Genomic DNA, 27,052 nt, shown 5'->3' with positions numbered 1-27,052 from the left:
AACTAACAATAAAGGTGAAGCTATAAACACTGAAACACCCTCAGGAAGAGGTGCTTTAAAAAATCATGGCTGGCTAGCTAGCGGCTAACGTCCATGCGCAGTCGGCAGTGTTTTAGCTACTTCTAGATCACTAATCCTCGCCTCCATGGCGACAAATAAAGCGAAGTTCTTTCAAGGATCATCCCTGCAGGCATAGGTGGATTAATGACCGGGCCTACCGGGCCCAGGCCCAGGGGGCCAGAGGCCCCAAGGGGCCAGGCCAACTTGGCCCCGCGGCCGCGACCCAAGCAAAACTACTTTTGCAAAAATAATAATCTTAAGCCCCAAGGGGCCAGGCCAACTTGGCCCCGCGGCCATGATCCATAGAGGGTAAGAGGCCCCAAGGGGCCAGGTCAACTTGGCCCCGCGGCCGCGACCCACAGAGGGCCAGAGGCCCCAAGGGGCCAGGCCAACATGGCCCCGCGGCCATGATCCATAGACGGTCAGAGGCCCCAAGGGGCCAGGCCAACTTGGCCCCGCGGCCACGATCCATAGAGGGTCAGAGGCCCCAGGGGGCCAGGTCAACTTGGCCCCGCGGCCACGATCCATAGACGGTCAGAGGCCCCAAGGGGCCAGGCCAACTTGGCCCCGCGGCCACGACCCACAGAAGGCCAGAGGCCCCAAAGGGCCAGGCCAACTTGGCCCCGCGGCCGCGAGCCACAGAAGGCCAGAGGCCCCAAGGGGCCAGGTCAACTTGGCCCCGCGGCCACGATCCATAGAGGGTAAGAGGCCCCAAGGGGCCAGGTCAACTTGGCCCTGCGGCCACGATCCATAGAGGGTAAGAGGCCCCAAGGGGCCAGGTCAACTTGGCCCTGCGGCCGCGACCCACAGAGGGCCTGAGGTCCTAAGGGGTCAGGCCAACTTGGCCCCGCGGCCATGATCCATAGAGGGCCAGAGGCCCCGAGGGGTCAGGCCAACTTGGCCCCGATCCATAGAGGGTCAGAGGCCCCAAGGGGCCAGGCCAACTTGGCCCCGCGGCCACGACCCACAGAGGCCCCAAGGGGCCAGGCAAAATTGGCCCCGCGGCCATGATCCACAGAGGGCCAGAGGCTCTCAATCATTATTATCAAAGCTAATTCTCAAATTGGATGGATCACACAACCTCACTCACATATTCTTTATCAATTATTAAAGGTTGTTTCTGAATTTTGATCACAGAACTTAATGCAAATATTCTTGATTGATTGACAAAGCTCATTCTCAAATTTTGATTACACAACCTTACTCTGACAAATTATCATTATCAAAAAGCTCTATCTCGAATTTGGATCACAGAATCTCACTCAAGTATTCTTAGCTGTGCCCCTCCCCCATCAAGTCTTTCATAAACCGGTCTGTTCTTTTAGAATCTCCTCATTTGGTATTTTGAACTCGTGAGAGACTGCTCAAAATTTGGTTTCCTTTCCCTCAGTTCAGACTCAGAGATAATTTGAAATCATTCAACAAGAAGTTTAACGCGCGCACACACACACACACACACACACACTTGAGTTGAGCATTACTTGGAAATTCTTATATTTTCCATTTTGCTGTTATTATCAGCATCTTCCCATTTTGTCCTTTTCTTTCGAGAAAGTTTACAGTCTGACATTTGTCACTGCTGTCAGTTAATAACTTTTTGGTCTTTGACCCATTTTGTCATTTTCTCGATTCGATCGTCACTGACCACTCTCTCCTGTCTGGCAGACATCGTTGCTGCCATCATAGCTAGCAAGCTGCCTGCAGCGGGTCATCCCTATGTTCCCCGTCCCTATGTTACCCGGGTCCTATGTTCCCCTCTACCGGGGAACTAAGGACCCTTTTTAAAAAAAAGTGTTGTATGTTCCCCGCTGCGGGGAACGTACAACACTTTTTCCAGAAAAGGGTTCTATGTTCCCCGCTGCTTCCAATGCGCGACTAAGTAAGACGCACGCAGACACGCATGACAGAGACGCGTTTAAGTTGTCGAAGGAAGGAAGTTCGCGTTTGAGTTGCTCTATCTGCTGCCGCACGCCCTGTGACAGGTTAGGTTTAGGGATGGTTTTGGTCAGGGCACAATTTCGCCAAAAAAGTGCTCCACAACGCCCTGTGACAGGTTAGGTTTAGGGATAGTTTTGGTCAGGGCACAATTTCGCCAAAAAAAAGTGCTCCACAACGCCCTGTGACAGGTTAGGTTTAGGGATGGTTTTGGTCAGGGCACAATTTCGCAATTTCGCCAGATACAATGCAGGGAACATAGGAACCTTTTTTAGAAAAAGGGTCCTAAGTTCCCCGGTCGCATACAAAGACCCAGGAACAACCGGGGAACATAGGACCCGGGGAACATAGGACCCGGGGAACATAGGCACGCTCCCGCCTGCAGATAGCAACATTTTGGTGTCCTTTGGGAAAATATTTAGAAAGAAGACAAAAGTACACACAGTTGTACAACTATTATCTTTATGATCTTTTTTTTGTTAGTTTCTCTGTTACTGTGTGTGGCCAATTAAGCGACTTTTGGCCATACCTGGCTGGTGACATTTAGCGACTTTCTGGTTGATGTTAAGATTAATAATAGCAACAGTTCTCTTCATCTTAATGCAATTTATTGTGTCTGTCTCTCCACATTTTGCCATTAGGTACTTTGAGCTCTTGTTGGTCAGTCACTCTAAGGTACATTGTTGCTGCCATCATAGCTAGCAAGCTGCCTGCAGATAGCGACATTTTGGTGTCCTTTGAGAAATATTAAGAAAGAAGACAAAAGTACAAGACATTGTACGATTACTATCTTTTTAAAATTATTTGTTTCACTGTGTGATTGACCGACTTTGCCGCTAGATTTCGCGTCTTTTGGCCATACCTGGCTAGCGACTAAAAACATCATTTAGCGACTTTTTGGTTGTGAAGATAAGTGGTAAAAGCAGATCTTCCTGTTGGTCTTCCCACATTTTGCCATTTGGTACTTTGCACTCTTCTTGGTCACTCCAAGGCATTTGTCCCTGCCTTCAGCTAGTCACTTGGCTCTTTTGGAATATATTTCACTGTAATTGGCTCTCTCTCTCTCTTTCTCCTCAGTACAAATCAGCCTGTTCCCTTGCCATTCATCACTGACCACTCTGCTCTCCTGTCTGTCAGACATTATTGCTGCTTGCAGATAGCTTGGGGTCCTTAGAGAAAATATCAGAAGAGAAAAGTACACAATTATCTTAATTATCTTTTTTATTCAGTCAGTCCTTCAGTGAGTCCCAGTGTGTTGGCGATTAAGCAACGTTGGCATTCAATTAGCGACTTTTGGCCATACATGGCTGGCGACTCAAAAAACTAGAAAAAAAGTACAAAAAGTTGTACAATTAATATCTTTATTATCCTTAATTCCCCTGAATCCTAGAGTGTGTTGCAATTAAGCAACTTTGCTGCTAGGTTTAGCGACTCTTGTTTTGGGCATACCTGGCTAGCGACTACAAACATTATTCAGCAACTTTTTGGCTGTTAAGATTAACGTTAATAAATTAAATCCTAATACAATTTATTGTGTTGGTCTCGCCATCTTGCTATTAGGTACTTTGAATTCGTGTTGGTCTCTGCTAAGGTATCTGGCTGTTGTCTTTGCCTTCAGTTAGTCACTTGGCTCTGGAATATATTTAACTGTACTTGGCTCTCTCTTTCTCCTCAGTACAAATCAGTCTGTTCCCTTGCCATTTAGACATTTTCTTGATTGGATCATCACTGACCACTCTGCTCTCCTGCTGTCTATCAGACATTGTTGCTCCCATCATAGCTAGCAAGCTGCCTTGGTGTCCTTTGTGAAAATATTTAGATAGAAGACTAAAGTGCACAAAGGTGTACAATTATTATCTTTTCAAAATATTTGTTTCACTGTCAGTGTGATTGACCGACTTTGCCGCTAGATTTCGCGTCTTTTGGCCATACCTGGCTAGCGACTGAAAACATCATTTAGCAACTTTTTGGTTGTGAAGATAAGAGGTAAAAGCAGATCTGCCTGTTGGTCTTTCCACATTTTGCCATTTGGTACTTTGCACTCTTGTTGGTCACTCCAAGGCATTTGTCCCTGCCTTCAGCTAGTCACTTGGCTCTTTTGGAATATATTTCACTGTAATTGGCTCTCTCTCTCTTTCTCCTCAGTACAAATCAGTCTGTTCCCTTGCCATTTAGACATTTTCTTGATTCGATCATCACTGACCACTCTGCTCTCCTGCTGTCTATCAGACGAATCAGTTGATTCTCTGCTCTCAATTGTCTATGCTAGTAAGCTGTTATTCTCTGCTTTGGAGTGTTGATGCTGGGTTGCTAGTTTTCTAAATCACCTCACACACTTGAAGGAAGCAGCACCGATCATAAACACACAAACAAACTCACACACACACACACACACACACACACACACATAGTTGGTTTATCTGTTGTGATAGGCAAAGAGCCAATGTGCAAAGAAAGAAGGGAAATATGGATCATAAACGTTTAAGTGGAGGAGCTAGAAAAAAAATTCAGCAAGAAAAGAAAAAAAAGGAATCTGTTTTACTTGAGAGTGTTCCAAATATCTCCAGCTTCTTCAGTACAAAGACATCTGCTGAAAGCAATTCTATAAATGCTACTGCAAATTCAGCTAAGGTTAGCAATGCACCTGAGCTAGCATGTAGCTCCCAAGATCCTGAGACCACTACAAGTGTAGACACTGAACCAAATGCTTCTGATGCTTATGATTCAACCAATTCAGCAGTAGCCAGTTGCTCGGATGAATGTGAGGTCACTGCACCTCTGGACAGCATAGAAAATGAGCTGAATCTTTCTTCAACACCATCTACAGTGACAACTCTACCTAGTGATCCCGCTAAATGGGCTGAGACCCTCACTGAGTCAATGAAGGAAGTTCTTATTCAAAGAGGTGCAAAATCATTTCACAACCGTCACAGCCATTATCCAGCTTCTGTGAGGAACAGTGGGCTAGGAGGCAAAACCCGATGCCTAAACAATGAACATTTTACTTCACACTTGCCCAATGGACAACGAGTACAAAGAGAGTGGCTGATGTACTCTCCCTCTACTGGTAATGTTTACTGCTTTGCATGCAAACTGTTTTCCCCAAAAACGCATTCTTTTGTGACAGGCTATTGTGATTGGAAACACTCAGAAAGATTTGGTGAACATGAGCGAAGTGCTGAGCACATAACCTGCATGCAAGCAGTCTTGAACCGCGCCAAAGGTGCCACAGTTGATGCAGACCTGTTCAAACAGTTTCAGGCAGAGAGCAGCTATTGGAGGCAGGTGTTACAAAGAGTTGTTGCAGTCATTAAATTCCTTGCAGAAAGGGGCCTTGCATTTAGGGGTAAAAATGAATCGTTAGGGTCTCCTCTCAATGGGAACTACCTTGGTATTCTGGAGGTCCTGGCTGAATTTGATCCCTTTCTAAAGGATCACATCAGAAAGTTTGGGCAGATGGGTCGAGGTAATACCTCATATCTGTCCTCCACCATTTGTGAGGAATTCATTGAATTGATGGGTGCAAAAACCAAACAGGCTATAGCAGATGAACTGCAAGCAAGCAAATACTACTCTATCATTGTGGATTCAACCCCAGATTTATCTCATGTGGACCAATTGACATTCATATTCCGTTTTGTTAGCAAAGAGGGCAGTGTTGTTGAACGCTTTGTGGGTTTTGAGCCCATTACTAGCCATACAGGTGAAAGTTTGGCTAACTGTGTCATGTCTGTGTTGGAAAATCTAGGGTTAGAGCTGTCAAATTGCAGGGGGCAGGCTTATGATAATGCCAGCAACATGTCAGGGAGGTATAATGGGTTGCAGGCTCACTTAAAGAAAAGCAACCCATTAATACACTATATTCCATGTGCAGCTCACTCTTTGAATTTGGTGGGAGTCAACAGCATTGACAGATGTGGAAATGAAGTCTCTAAGTATTTTGACTTGATTCAGTCTATTTACAACTTCACAACTGCATCCACACACCGATGGGACAGGGTATTTGGCAATTCCAACATAGATCTCACACTTAAAGCTTTATCCAACACGCGTTGGAGTTGCCGTGCAGAATCTACCAAAGCACTGTGGCAGAACTACAGTAAAATAAAAGCAGCACTACAGGTTATTTCCACTGATGACACAGAGAAACGAGACACACGAACTGAAGCTGACAGTCTAGTGCGGAAGCTGGATTCACTTGAGATGGCCTTCATGGCAGGCTTTTGGGACACTGTTCTGTCCAGATTTCAGGCCACAAGTCTGCAACTTCAAAAAGCAGACATGGACCTTGGTACAGCAGTTAGATTGCTGGAATCTCTGCGCACCTTTGTTCTCTCCCAAAGAGATCTATTTGATCATTTTGAGCAGAAAGCCTTAAACATGTTGGGTGGCACCCCATCTTACAGGGCTGAACGGACGAGGAAACGTAAAAAGTTTGCTGATGAATCAGCATCCCCAGATGTTGTGCTTGAGGGAAGGCAACTGTTTCAAATAGAGACATTTATTGCCTCTATTGATCAACTGAGTTCAAGCCTTAATCACCGTCTGGAGGCCTACAAACATCTGAACAATTTGTTCAGTGTCCTTTTCTCTTTGGATACAGAGTCCAATGCTTCAGTCCTTCACAAGGCCAAGATTCTCACTGAATCATACCCATCTGACCTCAATGAAAGTCTTGGACAGGAGCTTATACAGTTCAAATCTTTTATACAGCTCAACAACACTGATGAGGAGAGGACCCCTTCAGGACTGCTCAAAACAATAATACATTTTGGACTACAGCCTACGTTTCCTAATACATACATTGCGCTACAGATTTTTCTCACTCTACCGGTCAGTAACTGTGAGGGAGAACGCTCATTCTCTCTTTTGTCAAGAGTAAAAAATGAGCTGCGCACAAGAATGACTCAGAAAAGATTAAATGCGTTATCTCTAATGGCAATTGAGAGTGAGCTGACAAGAGAGTTGGACTTCAATGATGTGGTGGATGATTTTGCAAAATTGAAAGCACGAAAGAAACCCCTTGCTTAAAGGTGCACTGTGTAAGATTTTTAGGTTATTTCCAGAATTCACCCATTCACTAATGTTAGGCTACCTGTTTTCATGAATACTTACCACCACCATAAAATTCTAAGTATCCATTATGACTTGGAGAATTGCACTTTTGCCATTTCTGGGAAGTGTCACCTGGATTGTGAAGATAGGATTGACTTTAGGCAGAAGCTTGGTGCTTTCTCTGGCAAACTGAACCTCAAGCTTCATTCTCTGCAGCTTTGCATTCTTGTGCAGACTTTCATCCACAAGGAACTTTTCAACTTCCCCACTATCGTGAAGGGGCCATCAAAAGATTTCAGTGTGTCCAGCATGTCTAGTCTCCTTTCTTTGAGCCATCTCTTGTTTCTCATCTGCCCTACTCTCGAATTTTGCCTTCATGAATTTACTCCAGTTGAGTTCAACCTCCCTTTTTGCTTGTGCTGCTGCCTTGAAACCTCTGAAGCTCCTGGCTCTTCTGTAAAATTATTGACCTATTGACTGCGTTCAGTGTGCCCAACTTCTTCAGTTTGTAGTCCACCTTGCCACATTGTCTCTCCATCCCAATGTTGTGCACAGGGGTGCCATCAATGTTACTAGCCTGTTCACTGACAGGGTCCATTGGGAAGGTCTCCTCATCCATCCTCTGCCTGGCCAGGACAGTCTTCAGATGGGGCAGCATGAGATCTGTCAGCTGCTTCACTTCATCCAAGTATTCGGCAGCCACGTCTGACACTGAGTTCAGGACATGTCCAGTGCCTGTCCAGCCACTATAGCATTCTTGGAAATGGGCTATCTTGACCTGCATGCAGCCCTTGTACCATGAACTGGCCTACACCTTTCTTTGTGGTGCTCTCCGATGCATGTTATCATTTTACCTTTCTCCTTCTCCTCAAGCTTAACCACAAATAGATACAGACTTTGAGCCTCAATTTGCTGCACAGCTGCCGTTATGCCAAAGTGTTTTCCTAAGATATTATTTTATTTTTAATGATAGAAGGGAGGAAAAGGGGGCAAAAATCATGTCCGATTTAGTTTTTTGGGTGGGGTGGGGGGTTTATTTCATGATAGCTACCAACTTCCAATACATAATATCTCTCAAATGACCCAATGCACCATCACTGAAGTGGGCGTAATCATTTTCCAAAATGTTTATTTTTAGGCCATTTATCCCCTCCCCCTGTGTCTGTGTGAAACCTGTGCTTGTCAGTGTCTGTGTGGTATACCTAATAGTGTGTGTGCAGTATGTGCACTCTTCTGTACAGTACAGTGTGCATGTCTGTTCACAGTATACAGTATTTCTTGCATAGTGCGTGCGTGTGTGTGCGCCCACACGCGCGGGGGGTTGAGGGGCCAAGACCATGTCAGGCCCAGGGGGCCAAAATTTCTTAATCCGCCCCTGCCTGCAGGACGAGGAATAGCTAAACATGCTTCACTACGCACCGTAGGAGGATACAATAGCTCACCGCTAACAACAAGCTAGCGCTCCTCAATGTAAACAAATGCCATGGTTGGATCTACACCTGACGTCCACTGTAATGATACTAAGGGATTACATCAATCTTTTTTCTTGAAAAAAAAATTATATTATGTTTATAAACTCAGGAAATATGTGCCTGGACACACGAGGACTTTAATTATGACCAATGTATGACCCTGAAACTATACTTGGTATCGGATGGATTCCCAAATTTGTAGTATCATCCAAAATTAATGTGACGTATCCAAACAACAGAAGAATAAGTGATTATTACATTTTAACAGAAGTGTAGATAGAACATGTTAATAATCAGATATTAACAGTAAATAAACAAGTAGATTAATATTCCATCGATTTTTCTACCGCTTGTCCCTCATAATTTTGACAAAATAATAGAATGAGAAATGACACAATATGCTACTGCATACGTCAGCAGACACATTTGTTTGCTTACTTACTACTGAAAGACAAGTTGTCTTGTATGTTCACTATTTTATATAAATAAACATTGATTGATTGATTAATGATATTTTATTTAAGGCCAAAATTGTTGTTCAATTGCAATAAGAAACACATGTTTAATGTACCGTAAGATCTTTTGTAAAAAAAAAACCAAAGCCAATAATGCCATTTTTCTGGTCCCCTTTATTTAGAAAAGTAATGAAACAAAATTTGGTACCGGTACCAAAATATTGTATGGGGACAACCTTACATTCGGCCATGTTTGTCGTCTCACAAAATGCATAAAGACTCTTAACATGCATTAAAGTGTTTTTCCGCAAGTGTTAGAGACTTAATTCAAGAAAACAGGTTGCTTGGTGGTTGAATTCTACCAAGTGGCACTAAAAGCATGTGTGGTGCTGACATCTGTGAGGCAGGCCTGTGTGCATGGACTTGATGTGGCTTCACATAAAGCTCAATTAGACAACCGGTAACACATACATTGCTCACAATAATCCCCGATAAACATCCAGAAAAAGCTTTAATTGGCTTGATGAATATGAAAGTCTGTTTGTGCGACTGGTGCACATATGGTTTGGTGGTGATGCTGGGCACAAAGGACATGTCTCAATGCTAAATGCAAGGCAGTGTTGGCTTTTTATCCACATTCTAATTAACAGCAAACTCAGAGAGAGAAAGTCAATGACGACGTTTGTGTGATATTTACGGTGCATTCGCTAAGTATTCACAGAATACTATTTGGTATTTATTTAGTTTTATCCTGTATGTATTTAGTCTGCATTTTAGTTTTTTTTTTAGTGTTTATTTATTTAATTAAAAATTTACTTGTTGGGTAGCATTACTTTTATTTTATATATTCAGCATTTATTTCTTTATTTGACTTTATTTTTTCAAACGTACCAATATGTGTTGCCATTGACTTATTTGGCAATAATAACAATTATTTTTGCTTTTTTGTATTTATTTAATGATTTGTATTTATCATTTATTTGTTTAATCTGCATTTCAATTACTTTATTATTTATCCAGCATTATTTTCATTGTTTGACTTCATTTGTTTTCCTATTTCATATTTGTTTTTCTTATCACTATTTAACCTTTTATTAAAAAGGTGTTTAGTTGTCATTTATTAATTGGGCATTAATTTATATATTTCTTTTTAGCTATTTATTTATTAAGTATTAGGATTAGGTTCAATTTATTGTCATTACACATGCAGAAAAGAATACAGGGTAATGAAATGTGATTTAGCATCAAATCCAGAAGTGCATAATTAGTATACAGAATTATTCATGCATGTACATAATAAATTATCTAAGTATTTAGATATACACAAACTAGATGTAATGAATAGAGAATAATATATACAATAGATATACAGGCTATGATGGGAATATGGGAACTAAATTATACTTTTGTAGTACATACATTGTTATGATTAAAAAAAATGTATATACATTATTAAGGTGCAAACATACAAATGGGTAAAATCCGTGTAAATATAATGATCGGGCTTTGTGGGAGGGAGAGTTTAAAATGGAGCGAATTGACGAATTGAGTAAATTTTGTATTATTTGTCTAATACTACGAATGGCAGAAGAACATTGTCACATCGCATGCCTCTGAAAATGTAACGTCCACCGATCAAAGCTACTGTTAGTTCGACTCAGACCAGGGGTGTCAAAGGTACGGCAGGTTTAATCCGGCCTGTGGCCCGGAAGATGAGTTTGCTAAGTATAAAAATGAGCTGCAATTTTTGAATGAAAGAAACTGCTGTTCCAAATGTGTTCACTAGATGTAGCAATAGCAAGTCAAGTGTAACTCATGTCACACATCACACTGTTTAAGATGACGTGTCAACTGACTTTAAGCGCCCTCTGGATTGGCTGCCGCTACTCCAATCAGTGCAGGAGCAAACAATTGGCGGCTCCTGTTGTGGCTAATTGCAGACTAATGCTGTAGAGACGCACAATACCTTATTTTATTGTAAATTACACACTTAACGGATAAAATAACAAAACGGTAAGATGCAAAGACTTAAGTCAACTTGATCTTTGTAGTTAGAGTTCCGTGCAGCGCTCGCAATTGGTTGACGGCGCGATGTGCACACTGAAGTCCATTGTAAAAAAAAATGTGTTACTACTTTTGTTTGTTCTGTTTTATTTCATACAGAAATCTACCATGTTCACATTGGTTAAGTTTATAGTTGTGTTATCTTTCATCCGGCTATTATGGTGTCATGTTTTTATACAATTGTTTTGTTTATGTTATAATTGCAGCACGGTGGAACAGGAGTTAGTGCATGTGCCTCACAATACGAAGGTCCTGGGTTCGATCCCGGGCTCGGGGTCTTCCTGTGTGTAGTTTGCATGTTCTCCCCGTTACTGCGTGGGTTCCCTCTGGGTACTCCGGCTTCCTCCCACCTCCAAAGACATGCACCTGGGGATAGGTTGATTGGCAACACTAAATTGGCCCTAGTGTGTGAATGTGAGTGTGAATGTTGTCTGTCTATCTGTGTTGGCCCTGCGATGAGGTGGCGACTTGTCTAGGGTATACCCTGCCTTCCGCCCGAATGCAGCTGAAATAGGCTCCAACAACCCCGAAAGTGACAAGCGGTAGAAAATGGATAGATGGATGGATGTAATATTTGGTGGATGATAAATTAATGTGTTGTGGCAGTTGTAGATGTCACCAATGTGGCGATTTGAGGAAACACTCGATTATTTTTCCAAACACGTCTTTAATGGTGAACTGCCAACATGAGAATGTTGAATAGAAAGTGCTTAAAGTTTAATGGCTTTGTAAAAACACTGAGACAAAGTCTAAGTTCATTGTGGTCTTCATGGTGTTTTGGAAACTGCACCATTTTTCCCCTCAGAATTTTCATCGAACTTGAAGTGTTTTGCCAAGAGGATCAGTCGTAATATGTACATTTTAAGAATGTGCTTCTTCTATTTTTGCCCAAAGAAAAACAAAATGTTTGAAGTTGTCTTTATTTTTAAATTATTATGCCATGATATTATCAGGCCGGCCCACGTTGAAATAGATTTTCCTCCATGCCTAAGATGAAATGAGTTTGACACCCCTGACTTAGACCAATCGTATGAAGCAAACAGCAGAGAAATGTCAACATAAATTTTGCTAATACTTATAAAGTGAAAGAAAGGACAAATCCTTCTGGTCTATACAAACACAGTACACAATTATTTGTTTAAATGTCACTATAAGCCGTCTATCTGGTCCAGTTGGCTCGAAACAACTTTATTTTTCTTTTCAACTGCGGCCCCAAATCACATTTTCAAAGATTCCCTCATTTCGGAATGTTAAAGAACGTGTCTGTGCTGGTTTGCGCCCTGTCTGTCATCTGAAAATGGCAGCTCTTTGACAGAAGCCTCCGGAATGTCCCCAAACCAGCAGAGGTCGTGCAGGCAGGAGGGCACAGGGGGTGCGGTGGTGTCACCGTGACGTTGTCCGACTCTATCAGTGATCTGACCTGCGGCCGACACAAGTTGGAGAGACTGGGGGTGGAGTCCGGGAGGGGGAGAGGAGCTTTGTGTCTGCTCTCATCAGTGAAATAACATGATCATTCTATCTTAGGTCGTGATAGTGAACGTTTCCGTGGGCCTCATCCAGCCTGACGAAGCAAGGGAGTGAAGAAGCAAAAAAATGTGAGGACGAGTGCACCTGCTATCCCCCCAGGTGACAATATTTCCATCAGTACACTTCAGTATATATACTATGTACACTTGCGTACTTAGTTCTCAAGTGCGCAAACGATGACAGTGTAGTGCTGTGCCACTTACAGGAAAAGGACGATAGCAATATAAATCCGCTTCCTTTCCTTCTTATTAGATTTGAATTGCAACCACTCTTTTAGCCTCTCCCCTTCCACTATGTAGCCAAGATGGCGCCTATTGAGGGTGGTACACTCCCCACTACTGGTGTCCTGAGTATACTTCTCCATGTGAGCACACTTATGCGTTTGCGTGCAATAAATACGTGGAAACTGATTTACTAGCTGATTTGTCTCTTATCCATTTAGCACAGGGGTGTCAAGGCCCGCAAATAAATTATCTATGGCCCCCGGGATGATATTTGATTAGTATTGGAACCGGCCCGCAGGCCACATACGGCTGCTGCCGTTTGGCAAGCACCAATACGCCATCAGTGTTGGCGCTAGGAATTTTCCCAAAATGGGGTCCCAGGGGCCCCATCAAGTCATAAAAATGAGGTCCCACAGTAAATTTTTGGGGTTAACTTTTTTGTAAAAATGTATGCATTATCTTGTTATACCTCACATCCTATATTGTGTTTTGGAAAAAGGTTGTCATGAATGTTACTTTTTACATTTAAAAAACAAAACAAAATAAAACACATTTTTATGCATATGTAAATGTATTCAGTTATAAACATTCATTCACTTTCTTCTTTCCTTCATATTTTTTTCTATATTTTTATTGTAATATTTTCAGAATGTGTTTGTTCTATTTTTGGCCAAAGTAAGACAAAGAAAACAATCTGAAGTTGTCTTTATTTTTTAGTTTTAATGCCATGATTTTAATAGTCCAGCCCGCGTGGGCACAGATTTTCCTCCATGCAGCCCCTGAGCTAAAATTAGTTTGACACCCCTGATTTAGCGTGTCTGTCTTCATGAATATGCAGAATATATGCTGATCATTACTATGCCCCGCAATACTGGCAGGAGAATATAATCATTTAGAACTCACAATGTGATTTATCAAGACTTATCAACTGTTCTCGAAAGTATGTGCAACTGGCACAGTTAAGCACAAACGGCGGTGAGAAAGAGGCGATCACACAGCAAAGACAATAGAGAGAGAATCCTCCATCCGTGTGCATGCCTATATACTGTATTTGGACTGTCAAATGAAATATTGTTTCATAATTTTATAGCTGCTGGATAACTAAGGAGATGATTAAAACAAGTTAAATTGATTTGTTTTGATGTCTGCCTGCGTTTTTTGTTTTTTTTATGCCGTTCGTTTTTTCATAAACACTCCTTTTTTATGTATTATTTATTTAATCATTTGAATTAAAAATATGATACATTCATCTCTTTAAAAATATATAACAAAACAATTTCAAATTTGTGCTAATTTGTATTTGTCTTTTATTGTTTTTAATGAAATATTTTTTTGATAATGTGTTTAATCACAACAAAATCTAATGGAAAAATAGCCTTCATAGGGAAATTTAGGTTGAAAATAAGATTTTTCATATAAGTGATATATTATTAACATAACTCTTGGTTATGGTTTGTCTGTATCATTACAGCGACAATTTTTTTATTTTTTTATAACCAAGCAAAAGTTCCAAAGAATATTATTGTTGTTGAAATATTGCTGGAGAAATACTATACAGAAACACATTTACGCACTACTGGGCATTGTACAAAACGGGTTATTTTCTGGCGCATTTAAAAATCAATAAACCCGTATCAGCAATTAAAACAAATCTTATGTGATACTGTCAAAATTAAAATTGCAAAAAACATTTTAAACGTGAAAAAATAAAGAAATAAAACATCCGAACTCACATCTAGCTAGCTTCGTCTCACAAGATGTAGTTTCTCTTTAAATATCCTTCTTGAAAATGGCCTTGCAAATATATGTGTTGTCTTGTCTAATCATAAAAGATGCAGACGAGGCGAGTTGACTGAGTTCTTAAAGTTTACTCCACAGCGTGCTCATCAAAAACATCCCGCTGCCGGCATGTCTACATTCAACAACCAAACAGGGCTACTGCGCATACTCTTCACTACTGTGGCATGCCGGGTAATGGAGTTCTTATGTTACCTAGCTCATAACATGACTATATATCTGCCTTATGCCATCTAGAAGGCCTTACTGACAACAACGCGTGATCTGATTGGCTATTGCAACTGTCTATCACTGTATGTCCCCGTTCACTTACAGTGCACGGACGCCCACATTGTTGATTCTGAGGGATCTAGGCAGATTTGGTACAGCATGGCAACATAAGCTAGCTGAATTCTGATTGGATAAAAACTCTATAAACTAAAAACAACAGCGCTGGAAGGAGCATAATATGACAGGAAGAGAATATGAATACTTTTAGATATTTAGGGAAAGAAAATAAAAAAATACTTTTATCTTTAATTGTGATCATGATAGGCCAGCGGGGAAGGCCTTGCTGGCCTTGACGGCACACCACTGTGCATATGTGACAACGGTATTCAGAAATGTACACGGTGATATCCATGCGATTTGTCATGTGTTGTCAAAAGGTGACGCTGTCAGCTTCAGCTTCACCAGCTTGCACAACTTCCAACCGCTGACAGATGAGTCCAAAGGCTGTGTTACAGTACACGGCCCTAATAGAATTTCCAGAGTGGACTCTCCCTCCTTCTCGCTTCTCCTCTCCACCCAGTCGTCCATCCATTTGCTCGGAGCACGGTTATAATTTCATCACTCTTTTCTTAATTGGCAGCGTTGCCGGTCGGAGCTTCCCGCTCTGCTTCTTCCAGCAAGAAGCAGAGTCGGGAAAAGCCGAGTGGACGAACCGCACCACTTGATTTTTTATGGATGGACAGTTTGTAATAGTCATCCGTTGCTGAATAGTAGGTGGTCCCGCTTGGTTAGACTGCTGTAACACAAAATGCACCCAGTGCGCTCTTTAAACGCTAAACTCTTTGAGATTTACAGCTTAAAATGAGCATCTTTTGGACTAGTTCCATTTTTATTATGACAGTGTACCTAATCTTGTGGCCACTTAAAAACAAAACAAGCAATCTGCAACCTCCTTGGTTTTTTAACCCCTCCCTGGAGATGTCAGTGTGTGTTATTCTGACTTGAACAAATCTTTCAACGATAGCTCCCGCGACATGTCTCATTTCACACGCCCCCGAGGGGGTCTTACCTTCCCCTTTCATATCCCAGAGGTGATTTGACGTGAAAAAATAAGTAAAAATGTTATGCTGAGTCACAAAAGTGACCGTAAATCAACATTACACAACTGGAAATATCTGCATATTATGGTTAATGGTTAATTGATTTATAACTTAAATATAAAATAATAAAAATCAATAGATTCTTTTTAACAAAGCAGAAGGGTCCGTGTACCTCCCGTTCATTCGATTTCGAATTCGACAATGCAAATCAAAAAAATAATTTTTGGCCATTTTTTTCTGTTTTTATTTCTGAAACAGAAGTTGGACAACTATTTTATGACACTTTTTTTTAAACGACAATAGGACTCCTGCTGAACAAAGGTGTTACCGTTATGCTAAAAACATGCTAAACGCGAAGGAAAAGCTAAAATACTGCTTCCGGTTCAATTTGTCATTACACAGAAAACACATTTTTGCATTTTGGATAAACATGAATTGGAATTTTGTGTTGATCTGGAAAAATTAAAATCCATAAGAGGAAAACAGCACAAAATAAAATGTTATGGCAATATTTTAATGAAAATCTACCTTTTTTGTTTGTTTTCAAATCTGCCATATATAGTAAAAATCAAAAAACTTAGTTTTTTGATTTGCGTTTCACAATTGGAAATAGAATGAACAGAAGGTACACAGATCCACAAGTTCCAAAGAAGATTGTGATAGGGAATCATAATTGAAAAACATTTAATTGTTAATTATTTATTAATTAAATATTATCTCGATCTTGTAATACAATTGTATTAAGTCATATATTACAAACAATGGTAATATATTTTAAATTATTTTATTAAGGTCCGTGTACCTTCCGTTCATACCATTTCAAATTCATAAATGCAAATCCAAAAACAAAATTTTGGGCCATTTTTTCTATTTTCATTTTTGAAACAAAAGTTGAACAACTATTTAATGACACTTTTTTAGAACGACAATAAAGTTTAAGTTAAAGTCCCAACGATCGTCACACACACACTGGGTGTGGTGAAATGTGTCCTCTGCATTTGACCCATCCCCATGTTCACCACCTGGAAGGTGAGGGGGGCAGTGAGCAGCAGCGTGCACCACGCTCGGGAATCATTTGGTGATTTAGTGATTTAAAACGACAATAGGACTCCTGCTGAACAAAGATATTACCGTTATGCTAAAAACATGCTAAACGCAAAGGAAAAGCTAAAATACTGCTTCCGGTTCAATTTGTAATTGCACAGATAACCACGCATTTTTGCATTTTGGATGAATGTATATTCGATATTTGTGTTTATCTGGAAAATTAAAATCCATAAAGGGAAAACAGCACAAAATCCAATTTTATGGCAATATTTTAATGAAAATTAACCCTTTTTTTGTTTGTTTTTAAATCTGCCATATATAATAACAATCGAAAAATGGCCCAAATTTTGTTTTTTGATTTGCGTTTAAGAATTGGAAATAGAATGAACGGAAGGTACACGGACCTATTAACATTTTTTCAATTAATTTGAATGACTCAACAGAAAGAACCTTTTTAAATGATCAATTTAAAAACAATTTATTTCATCTTTTTAAAACCTCTTATAGGAATATTTTTAATATATTAATATGTATATATTACTTAACAGCAGGAACATGTATTATTATATATATTGCATTATTTATCTGATAATTTAAATACATTTTAAAAAAGATATTTTTTTTCCCGTTTTTAAATAACATAAAATAAACAAAAGCAACCTTTCAAATCTGACCTACATTTTTTTTTAAAGTGAAATAATGTTTTAACAATGTGTGGAATCACACCGAAATCTAATTGAATATTACAATAGCCTGCAGAGGGAATTTTTGTGTGAAAGTATATATGATTTTTTTTTTTTAAGAACAAATAAATACTGCTGTGCTAATATTAATACACTGTAATTTTAATGTTCCAAAGAGTTTTTTCTTTAACCTCTTCCCCCTAGACACAAGACATTAAAACAACGTTGAGAACTTGTTGAATTAGGTCCTGACGTTGAGCAACTCAAACCTAACGTTGAAACAACATGCCTTGTGACCACCTCTAATTTTTCATGTGTGTGAGCAAACGCAAAAACTCCCTGAGTATTCAGTGGAGCCCATGTGAGCAACATCAAACGTGCACACCGTGGCTACACCGGCAGCACACCTGTCCCAAACCTGACTAAATAACAAGTTCAATCTCCATCCATCTATCCATTTTCTACCGCTTGTCCCTTTCGGGGTCGCGGGGGGTGCTGGAGCCTATCTTAGCTGCATTCGGGCGGAAGGCGGGGTACACCCTGGACAAGTCCCCACCTCATCGCAGGGCCAACACAGCTAGACAGACAACATTCTCTTATTATTATAATCAAATGACATCAGTCATTTCCATGAGATTATTTTCTAATATAAGTGTTTAGGCCCACTTACAATGACAATAACAAAAAGTATTGTTTTTCATGAACTGTGTACTTGTATTGTTTGTCTGGGTGGAGGTCCTGCTTTGGAAATAATTTGTACCCCTTTCAGACATTGCATTTAGTTGCCATTAAAACATTCACATGTTGCACAATGAGAAGTAAGCAGGGGATCATGTGTACATTCCTGCAACTTCCTGTTTGTGAAAAATATATTTTTATTAGTATTTATTTAATATACTAACAGCATTTCATGATTAATATTTATAAATTAAGATTCCTAATAAATGACACTAGAATAAGCACACATTTGATTGGTAAATCATAGTGTAACGACCTGGAATGACACTTTATGTGTGGTGTTGGAGTTGTCCGACTTTTTGTGTGGCTATAAACGCATCACTGGCTAAGTGCCATATGTGCATGTGTTGGTGCAAGTGAGAGAGCGAGCGGCTGTTGTTGATATAACAAAGATGCTTTTAGTCTGGTTTGTACTGCAGAAAATGACCAGTTTTGCTAGATATATATTTTTTTACTAATGTTTTGGTGATGTGTTTATGGCCGACAATAAAGAGTTTTGCTCAGTAAAGTGATGGATGGAATTCATGTCCTCAAAGCGTCTCGACAGACGTTACAATATTTTAACAATGATGACGAAAACTGTTTTCTCTGTAGTGCCCTTGTGTAGAAAATTGTTATGCGCTTATTTTTTTATTTGATTTTGTGCGTGGCATAGATTTGCCGTGCGCAGAGGACGCTTGAGCAGTGCGCAATTGCACAGGCGCGCACCTTAGAGGGAACATTGCTTGTGACGACGTTTAATCAATGTTGGGTTCTGACGTATAATTGACTCTTGAAATTTGATCATTTCCCAACCAATATTCTACAACACAAATACAATTTTGAAACAACATGCTTTTTGATAGACGTTTATTCCATGTCAGGCTGTGACGTTGATTTGACCATTGAAATTTGCTCATTTCCCAACCAACAACGTGGATCCAACGTTGGACATCAACGTTGTCTCAATTTACAAATTATTTTGCAACGTTGTTTCAAAGTCAGTTTTAAAGGACATGTATGTATAATCAAGGTTGTATCAATGTCTTGTGTCTACTGGGTCAACTGTTTATTTATTTTTCTCTATTATTTGTCTTCTTGAAACCATGCCCTTTCAGTCTATTTGGCCAGTCAATAATGATGCAACCCCGTCGGAGTCTGCAAGTGAGTTGAGCCGATGTTCTCCTACAAACGTGAGAATCAAGTAAAAGGTCTTCACCTGAACTCAACACGGCCTACGTGCTCTCGCTCTTGCACACACATGGTTCCCTTCACACGTCCAACATTCCTCGCTAACGACCCACTAGAGGTTCCGAGCGTGAATGTGTTTCCCATTTGGAACCGGGCTGACTTCCGAAAGCGGTCCCGGCTATTGGGATTTAAGTCTAACTTAACCCCATGGTGACTTTGGAATAATATAGCAGCTGCGAGGGCAAATGTTGCCAGTGTGGTTCGTTTCATGCGCCATTAGCTTCTCGTGTCACTCCGTGGACTTAATTGACTTGACGGACTGTTTGTCTTCCAGCGCCAGCACATGCGTGAAGCGTGAACTGCTTCTTGCTACTTTAGCCCCCTCTTGAGTCTTGTTTGGCTAGGATTACATGCCACAGGGGCTTTTCTGACTTGAGGCAATAATGTTGAAATGATTATTTCTTTTGTATCTCAAATCAATGTCTCCCACTGAAATTATTTGAAATCAATTTAATTGGTACTTGACCCCAAAACAGCACAATTTTAGCACGTAAAAGGCCTTTTAAAAAGAATAAATTTAAGAATACAATAGAATGAACTACTAAACCAAGGACTATAAAAATGGGACATGTTACCTCCCTGCTTGGCACTCAGCATCAAGGGTTGGAATTGGGGGTTAAATCAGCAAAAATGATTGCCACCGCTGCTGCTCGCTGCTCCCCTCTCCTCCCAGGGGGTGAGGGGGATGGGTCAAATGCAGAGGATAATCTCACCACACTTAGTGTGTGTGTGTGACAATCATTGGTACTAACAAAAAAAGTAGTTTTATGAAACAACGTAATAAAAATGTGCAGCATTTACCTTGGAGAACGGACTTCTACAGTATCTCCTTCCAGCTGCTTCTCCGTCAAACACACCATCAGCAGCTTTTCCATGTTTTCATGTACAAAAATGTCAGCTGTTTTGAAATTATTTTGACTGGCATTGCTCATTTTGCTTCAGCATGGCACAGACTAGCAGTGATACGCTCCAATTGAATCAGAATCAGAATCAGAAATACTTTAATAATCCCCGAAGGGAAATTACGATTTTCAGCACAATCCCATTGGCGACACGTTCGGTCATGTTTTTGATGATTTATTTCTTTAATTCAAATAATAAGACCACGTCTTCTGCTCAGTAATGTCCTTCGCACTTACTTTCTTCCTTCCCATGGTTGGAAAACAAAGTTATGTCGATATCTCGCTATAAGTTAATGCTAGTGAGTAAGACCAGGGACCTCATGTAATAAATAGGAGTTGCGTGGATTTCCTACTAAAAATACACATACGTTCAAATCCAAAAAACAAGTAAAAATGTAAATGTATTTAAGTGTATGCATGCACAAATCCAAGCACATTTTTTTTTATAACCCAATCAAATTTAAATTGGCTGCGTACCCTAGACCCCGCCCAGGTCACGCCCCCTTATAAATATGCAAACCACATTGAAAGTACCCATGTGCTTGAGCTCAGCACGTTGTGCGCAATAACAAATCATGGAAAAAATTTAGGCACTTCACTATTTGGAAAATCATGGAAACTTTATAAGAGGCGAGTGACTCTGAATACTTCCAACATAAATATAATTTGTGTAATTTACAACAAAATGTGGTCGTCCTGCTCACATGAGCCTGGTTAGCGTTTCATGTGACAATTGATACAAGTATCATATGTAAAATATATGATGTATTAATGTTCAAAATAAACTTCAAACTTCAAAAAAATTATGTAATATTTGTTTGAATGCGATCTTTTACTTTTAAACATGCCAGCGCGATCAAAAAGGATACAAAATACTATGACTGTTTGTTTGATTACTCAATTTGTTATGACAACACAGGAGAGCTTCTTGCGGCGGTAGCAGCCATGTGACACGAAGTAGGGACATTCCTCCCCGGTCTCTGGTGCCAGTGTGCCCCAACCACAGGCGGCTGCTGTCCGCTTGACATGGCCAAGGAATCACAGGTACAAATTGTGACAGCAAAGCGTGGCAAAATATTCACTTACATTAGCGGTGTCCAAGATACGGTTACGAGACGCCGTGATAAAGCATCTGGGCCTTAGGGTGTTTCCAAATTAGTTTTTTACATTTCTAACATTCTGGGAGGGAAGTATGGTAATTTATTTATTTTTTGTCGTAAAAAAATACAATCATGTGGTCTTACGGACTGTATCCCTGCAGACTGTATTGATCTATATTGATATATAATGTAGGAACCAGAAATATTAATAACAGAAAGAAACAACCCTTTTGTGCGAATGAGTGTGAATGAGTGTAAATGGGGGAGGGAGGTTTTTTGGGTTGGTGCACTAATTGTAAGTGTATCTTGTGTTTTTTAATGTTGATTTAATAAAAAAATTTAAATAATTTTTATTTTTTTTATTTTTTTATTTCTTGTGGGTATCAATCGATCCACGGCCCGGTGGTTGGGGACCACTGATGTAGACCACAAGGAAGTGTTTTACATTTAGAAAATAATAATAATAATATGACTCCTTTAATGCGCCCTATAATCCGGTGCGCCTTATAAATGAAACAAGATCAAAATTAGACCATTCATTGGCAGTGCGCCTTATAGTCCGGTGCGCCTTATGGTTGGGAAAATACGGTAATAACCATCCATCCATCCATCCATTTTCTACCGCTTGTCCCTTTTGGGGTCGTGGGGGGTGCTGGTGCCTATATCAGCTGCATTCGGGCAATTATATTAATTATTAATTATCAGAGTCTGAAATACTTTATTAATCCTTGAGATATATCCATAATATTAATATCATATGTACATATATACAGTATATGTATATGGTAAATATATTGTCTCTTACATGCAGTCGGCTTTGGGCCCCCGGCCAAATTTTTTTTTTTGCCAAATGCCGCCCCCAAGTCAAAAGGTTTGGACATCCCTGGGATAGACTTTTATTTATCCCACGATGGGGAAAGGATGCGGTTGCAGTGCAGACTTTTACTTACAGCAACCAAAGTCACACTAAAAATGAGTATTAAATTATACATATTGCACACTTAACGATTGCATGATGTATGGATAGATAATAAAACAACATGCATACCAGATTAAAAAGAGTAATCACACAATTTTGTCGTAAAGTCTCCATGCTTTAAAATCCAGATCCGTGCCACGAATCCAACCATGTTTCCTACAAGAAGACGGGCAAATTTTTTGCGAGAATTAGTCCAAAAGGTTGTTGTCACTGTATTTCCCATTCTTGTTTTTTAAAATCACTGAAGTCGTATAATCCTGTAAAAAAATAGCGCAAATTCATAATTGTCATGAGTGCACTGTATGTAAACTTCTTACTGTATTTCCATAGACACGATGACAACATGAGTGTATTCATGAGCTTTATTATTTTAAGAACCTCTCCAATTCACATTAGGTATAATACAGTATTATGCGTTAGTTAGTTAGTATAGAAGGAACATTCAGTGAGTGTCAGAGCTGTCTGTACATGTTCAGTCACCGCCATCAAGCGCTCCCCTCATTTGCATAATCCCTATAACACGCTCAAGTGCAAATTCATGACATATTCACGACTGTACAACCTCTTGCTCCAAAAACAAATACTGTCCAGAGAAATTCAAAGTGTCCAGGGAGGACACGCTCATGTTATTATAGTACAGTCAAAAAAGGAGGCTTTAGTATTTGTACCGCACAGCATGCATGCGTTGTCATTTTTTATATTTGTCCCATTATATTTCCTGTAACTTAAATCCATATAGTGTACATTTAGCTCCTCCCTGCTGGAGTTTGGTATTTACAAGAAATGAACTAAATGCTCTGTACAACATCACCACACAACCTGCAACATGTAAACGGACTTTTGACACATAGAAGTGCTACATTGAAGAGAATAACAATGAAAAAAATAACATAACACCTTCATTTTAAAGAACACTAAGCTATTGGTAACAATTAGGACATACATGTCACATTGGCTCCTTCAACAAAAGAAAAGAGGTGCCGGGTGTCCCCCCGGTCAGCATATTTAAATCACATGGTATAAACTGAATGGAATGCGTGCTTAAAGCTAAAAGAGTTTGATTATGTTATTAAACGTTTGTGTACATCACACTGACTTGTGTCAATGTTGTGTTCCTTAGAGGCTGTGTTAAAGTGGCGACACAATCACTCCATTTACCCTGAGAAAGGAGGCAGAGAGGAGAGGAAAACCTGTTTTGCATCCTGATCATACAGTAAGTGCATTTGGTGTGTTCTTTTTTTGAAGCTGGCTATTGTTTTTGCATGCGTTTTATGTGTCACTGTTTATTGTATAGCAGACAATCATTCATAAACTCCTGCTGCTTACACTAGGGATGGAGATGAAGTCCGGAAATATGGACAGTAAAGAATATTTGAAATCTGAAATAATTTGAGGGCAGTACTTGGCTGCAACCAGCAGAGGTGCTATTGAGTCAGTCTACTGCAGTTTTAAAGTCTCCACTGTGACTTTTAGGTGTTTTGTCAAAACTCCACAAAACCTGGCACATGCCTTGCGGGGACCAACAAACTTGTGTGTAAACTTTTAGCCAGATTGGTTGAACAACGGCTTTGGGACTTGGCAACTTAGTTTTTCTAATACTCATAAAACTAATATCTGTTAGGGGTGCTCAAAAAGTCTATTTATATCCAAACCGCGATTTTTATTTATTCTAATTCTAAATCGATGCATCATTTTCAAGAATCGTTGATAAAGGAAAACATTTATATTTTTTTTTGCAATTTTTGGATTACATACATTAAACAACTATTATTGATATTATTGATATTATTAATACTGTTGCTTTCATTCATTGTCGCTTTTCCTTTTTTTGTGTCGTGTTTAATTCACTATTTTATTTGTATGTCTTCTCAATTGCTTTGTAATTTCTTATCTTAAGTATTTTAACGCTTAGATTGGGTTGGAGTTGGGCTTGTTCTATTCTATTGTATTAGATTGATTAGCAATCTGTGATTTATGTAAATAAAATTTAAAAAACATTTTATTTTTTAAAAGTTTTGTGTGCGTGTGTGTGTGTGTGTGTGTACTTGTATTTCTACCCTTCTTGAGACACCAACAAGGAAAAGTACCTTCCATATAAGGACCGGTGAACAAGTCAGGACATAAATCATGGTCGCCATACGGAAAACCATTGCATCTAATAGAGAATGTCTCATTTGCACACCTGGTGGTAAAATCTATCAAAATTAAGGTGGTCCCAAAAAGGAGGGATTTTTTCAAATTGACTGTGTGTCGGTTTTAAAAGTGCTCCCCGTCTGGTCAGCATATGAAATAACAAGTGTGTGTAAACATTTGGAGTGCTCCCCCTCTGGCCAACATATCTAATAACAAGTGTGCCCCCTTTGGCCAAAATTAATTAAAAAAATAAACTAAATATGTACATAGAGACATACTGTAATAACTTTAAGTAAATAATGACGATTAAAAAACAATTACAAACCAAAAATTCAACAACAAAAAAAACCTAAAAGCTTACATTTTTTACATTTGCATAGTATGTACACTACCGTTCAAAAGTTTGGGGTCACATTGAAATGTCCTTATTTTTGAAGGAAAAGCACTGTACTTTTCAATGAAGATAACTTTAAACTAGTCTTAACTTTAAAGACATACAGTCTATACATTGCTAATGTGGTAAATGACTATTCTAGCTGCAAATGTCTTGTTTTTGGTGCAATATCTACATAGGTGTATAGAGGTCCATTTCCAGCAACTATCACTCCAGTGTTCTAATGGTACAATGTGTTTGCTCATTGGCTCAGAAGGCTAATTGATGATTAGAAAACCCTTGTGCAATCATGTTCACACATCTGAAAACAGTTTAGCTCGTTACAGAACTGACCTTCCTTTGAGCAGATTGAGTTTCTGGAGCATCACATTTGTGGGGTCAATTAAACGCTCAAAATGGCCAGAAAAAGAGAACTTTCATCTGAAACTCGACAGTCTATTCTTGTTCTTAGAAATGAAGGCTATTCCACAAAATTGTTTGGGTGACCCCAAACTTTTGAACGGTAGTGTATATATTATTAATGTTGTAAATACAAATCTTTATATATCTAGAAGGGGTGGTCCTAAAGAGGTAGGCATTTTTCGGAGGTCTCAAGAAGGTAAAAAATACAAGAATGTGTGTGTGTGTGTGTGTGTGTTTTATATAACAAGCATGCATGGTTACATAGTGTGGACCTACAGTATATGTTTGTGTGTGTTGTCTACATTATACACGATGAGTTCAATGTCCTTCACTGTGTTGTATATGGTGTGTTTGAGGGCACCACTTAAGTGTGCAAAGGTCACTTTGGACAAAGTTTATTCCTCATGGAAAGAGGTCCATATGACATAATCCAAACATCCTTCCTCTGCTTGTCACGCTTGCAGGGATCCAGACACTGGGTGGGATGGAGGCCTCATCCGGTCCAGGCAGGCCGGGCTACAATGTACACTAAATAAGGTTAGGCCTGACTTTTAACACATCTTTGGTACAACGAGAAAGTCAGTAAAAGTCAGAAGTGCGCGGACACATCCACATTGGAATGATTACAGATTGAATTCAATTTGCAAAAAAGCTCATTTCCTTGCGTGTGCACACACTAAAAATAAAAAGCTCCATCTGCTTTATTTAATCCTAAATTCACACCACGGAAGTGGCGGTGGGTTTCGGGGCGGTTGGGCTGAGCGCCAGACTCTGGGCGACATCGTTGCGGTTGATCTTGCGCAGCGCCGTGCACAAGGCGTCCACGCTGGCACAGTCCTTGGTCGCCCAGTCGGACAAGAGCGCGCGCACGGGGTGCTCCCCCTGGCGGAAGGTGGCGATACGTTCGTCCTCATAGCCCAGCAGGCCTGCTAGGTTGCACCAGTCCTCCTCCATGTTGCAGTCGTCCCCTTCGCCGCCCCTGAACAGCATCTGCTCCACTTTCTCTCTGGTGTGCAGGGGGACGAGCAAGCAGGGGTCCTCGTCCATGGTCACCACTGTGTCAAGACAAAATGTCATCAATATCTAGGAAAAAAATATACAGAAAAGAATACATATAATGTAATAATATTAGAATAAAATATTAATTAATTTAAATCTAAATCTAAATATTATTAATTATATAATGAATACATAAAACATAAAATTACTGAAAAAATAAAACATAAAAAATGCTATTGCTAGTAAATTGTAGTTAAAACCGGGGTGTCAAACGTACGGCCCACGGGACGGATCAGGCCCGTGAACAGGATGAGTTTGCTAAGTATAAAAATGAGCCAAAATTTTGGAATGAAAGAAACTGCTGTTCTAAATGTGTCCACTAGATGTCGCAATAGCGATTCTTTGTATCTATGTAGATGATGCTACATATGTACACAATAAACCACATGATGTTAGTACATCAGTCGAGGAAAATGATCAAACTACATAAATAACATACTGTAATTTGAATTTGATATTTTTTATCTTGATAGATTGAAAATTAAC

The 27,052-nt window shown here is 39.8% G+C and overlaps 1 protein-coding gene and 1 long non-coding RNA gene across 2 annotated transcripts in view; one reads left to right on the top strand and one right to left on the bottom strand.

The window, feature by feature from the left end:
* LOC133655491 (uncharacterized) overlaps positions 1–27,052 on the top strand; it is a 92,678-nt gene that overhangs the window by 8,670 nt on the left and 56,956 nt on the right. Inside the window, exons 2-5 of the long non-coding RNA XR_009827005.1 lie at positions 12,566–12,667; positions 21,419–21,543; positions 23,699–23,791; positions 25,972–26,044. This is a non-coding gene — a long non-coding RNA (uncharacterized LOC133655491). The remainder of the gene's footprint in view (positions 1–12,565; positions 12,668–21,418; positions 21,544–23,698; positions 23,792–25,971; positions 26,045–27,052) is intronic.
* Positions 22,941–27,052, bottom strand: part of ngfrb (nerve growth factor receptor b) — a 73,690-nt gene continuing 69,578 nt past the window's right edge. The window contains exon 6 of the mRNA XM_062055714.1: positions 22,941–26,562. Coding sequence (XP_061911698.1) covers positions 26,225–26,562 — 338 coding nt within the window. The 3' untranslated portion in view covers positions 22,941–26,224. The remainder of the gene's footprint in view (positions 26,563–27,052) is intronic.

This window comes from Entelurus aequoreus, linkage group LG08 (assembly GCF_033978785.1).
Source record: "Entelurus aequoreus isolate RoL-2023_Sb linkage group LG08, RoL_Eaeq_v1.1, whole genome shotgun sequence".
NCBI lineage: Eukaryota > Metazoa > Chordata > Actinopteri > Syngnathiformes > Syngnathidae > Entelurus > Entelurus aequoreus.
Note: the sequence above shows the minus strand (reverse complement) of the source record. Positions and strands in the feature narration are given on the sequence as shown.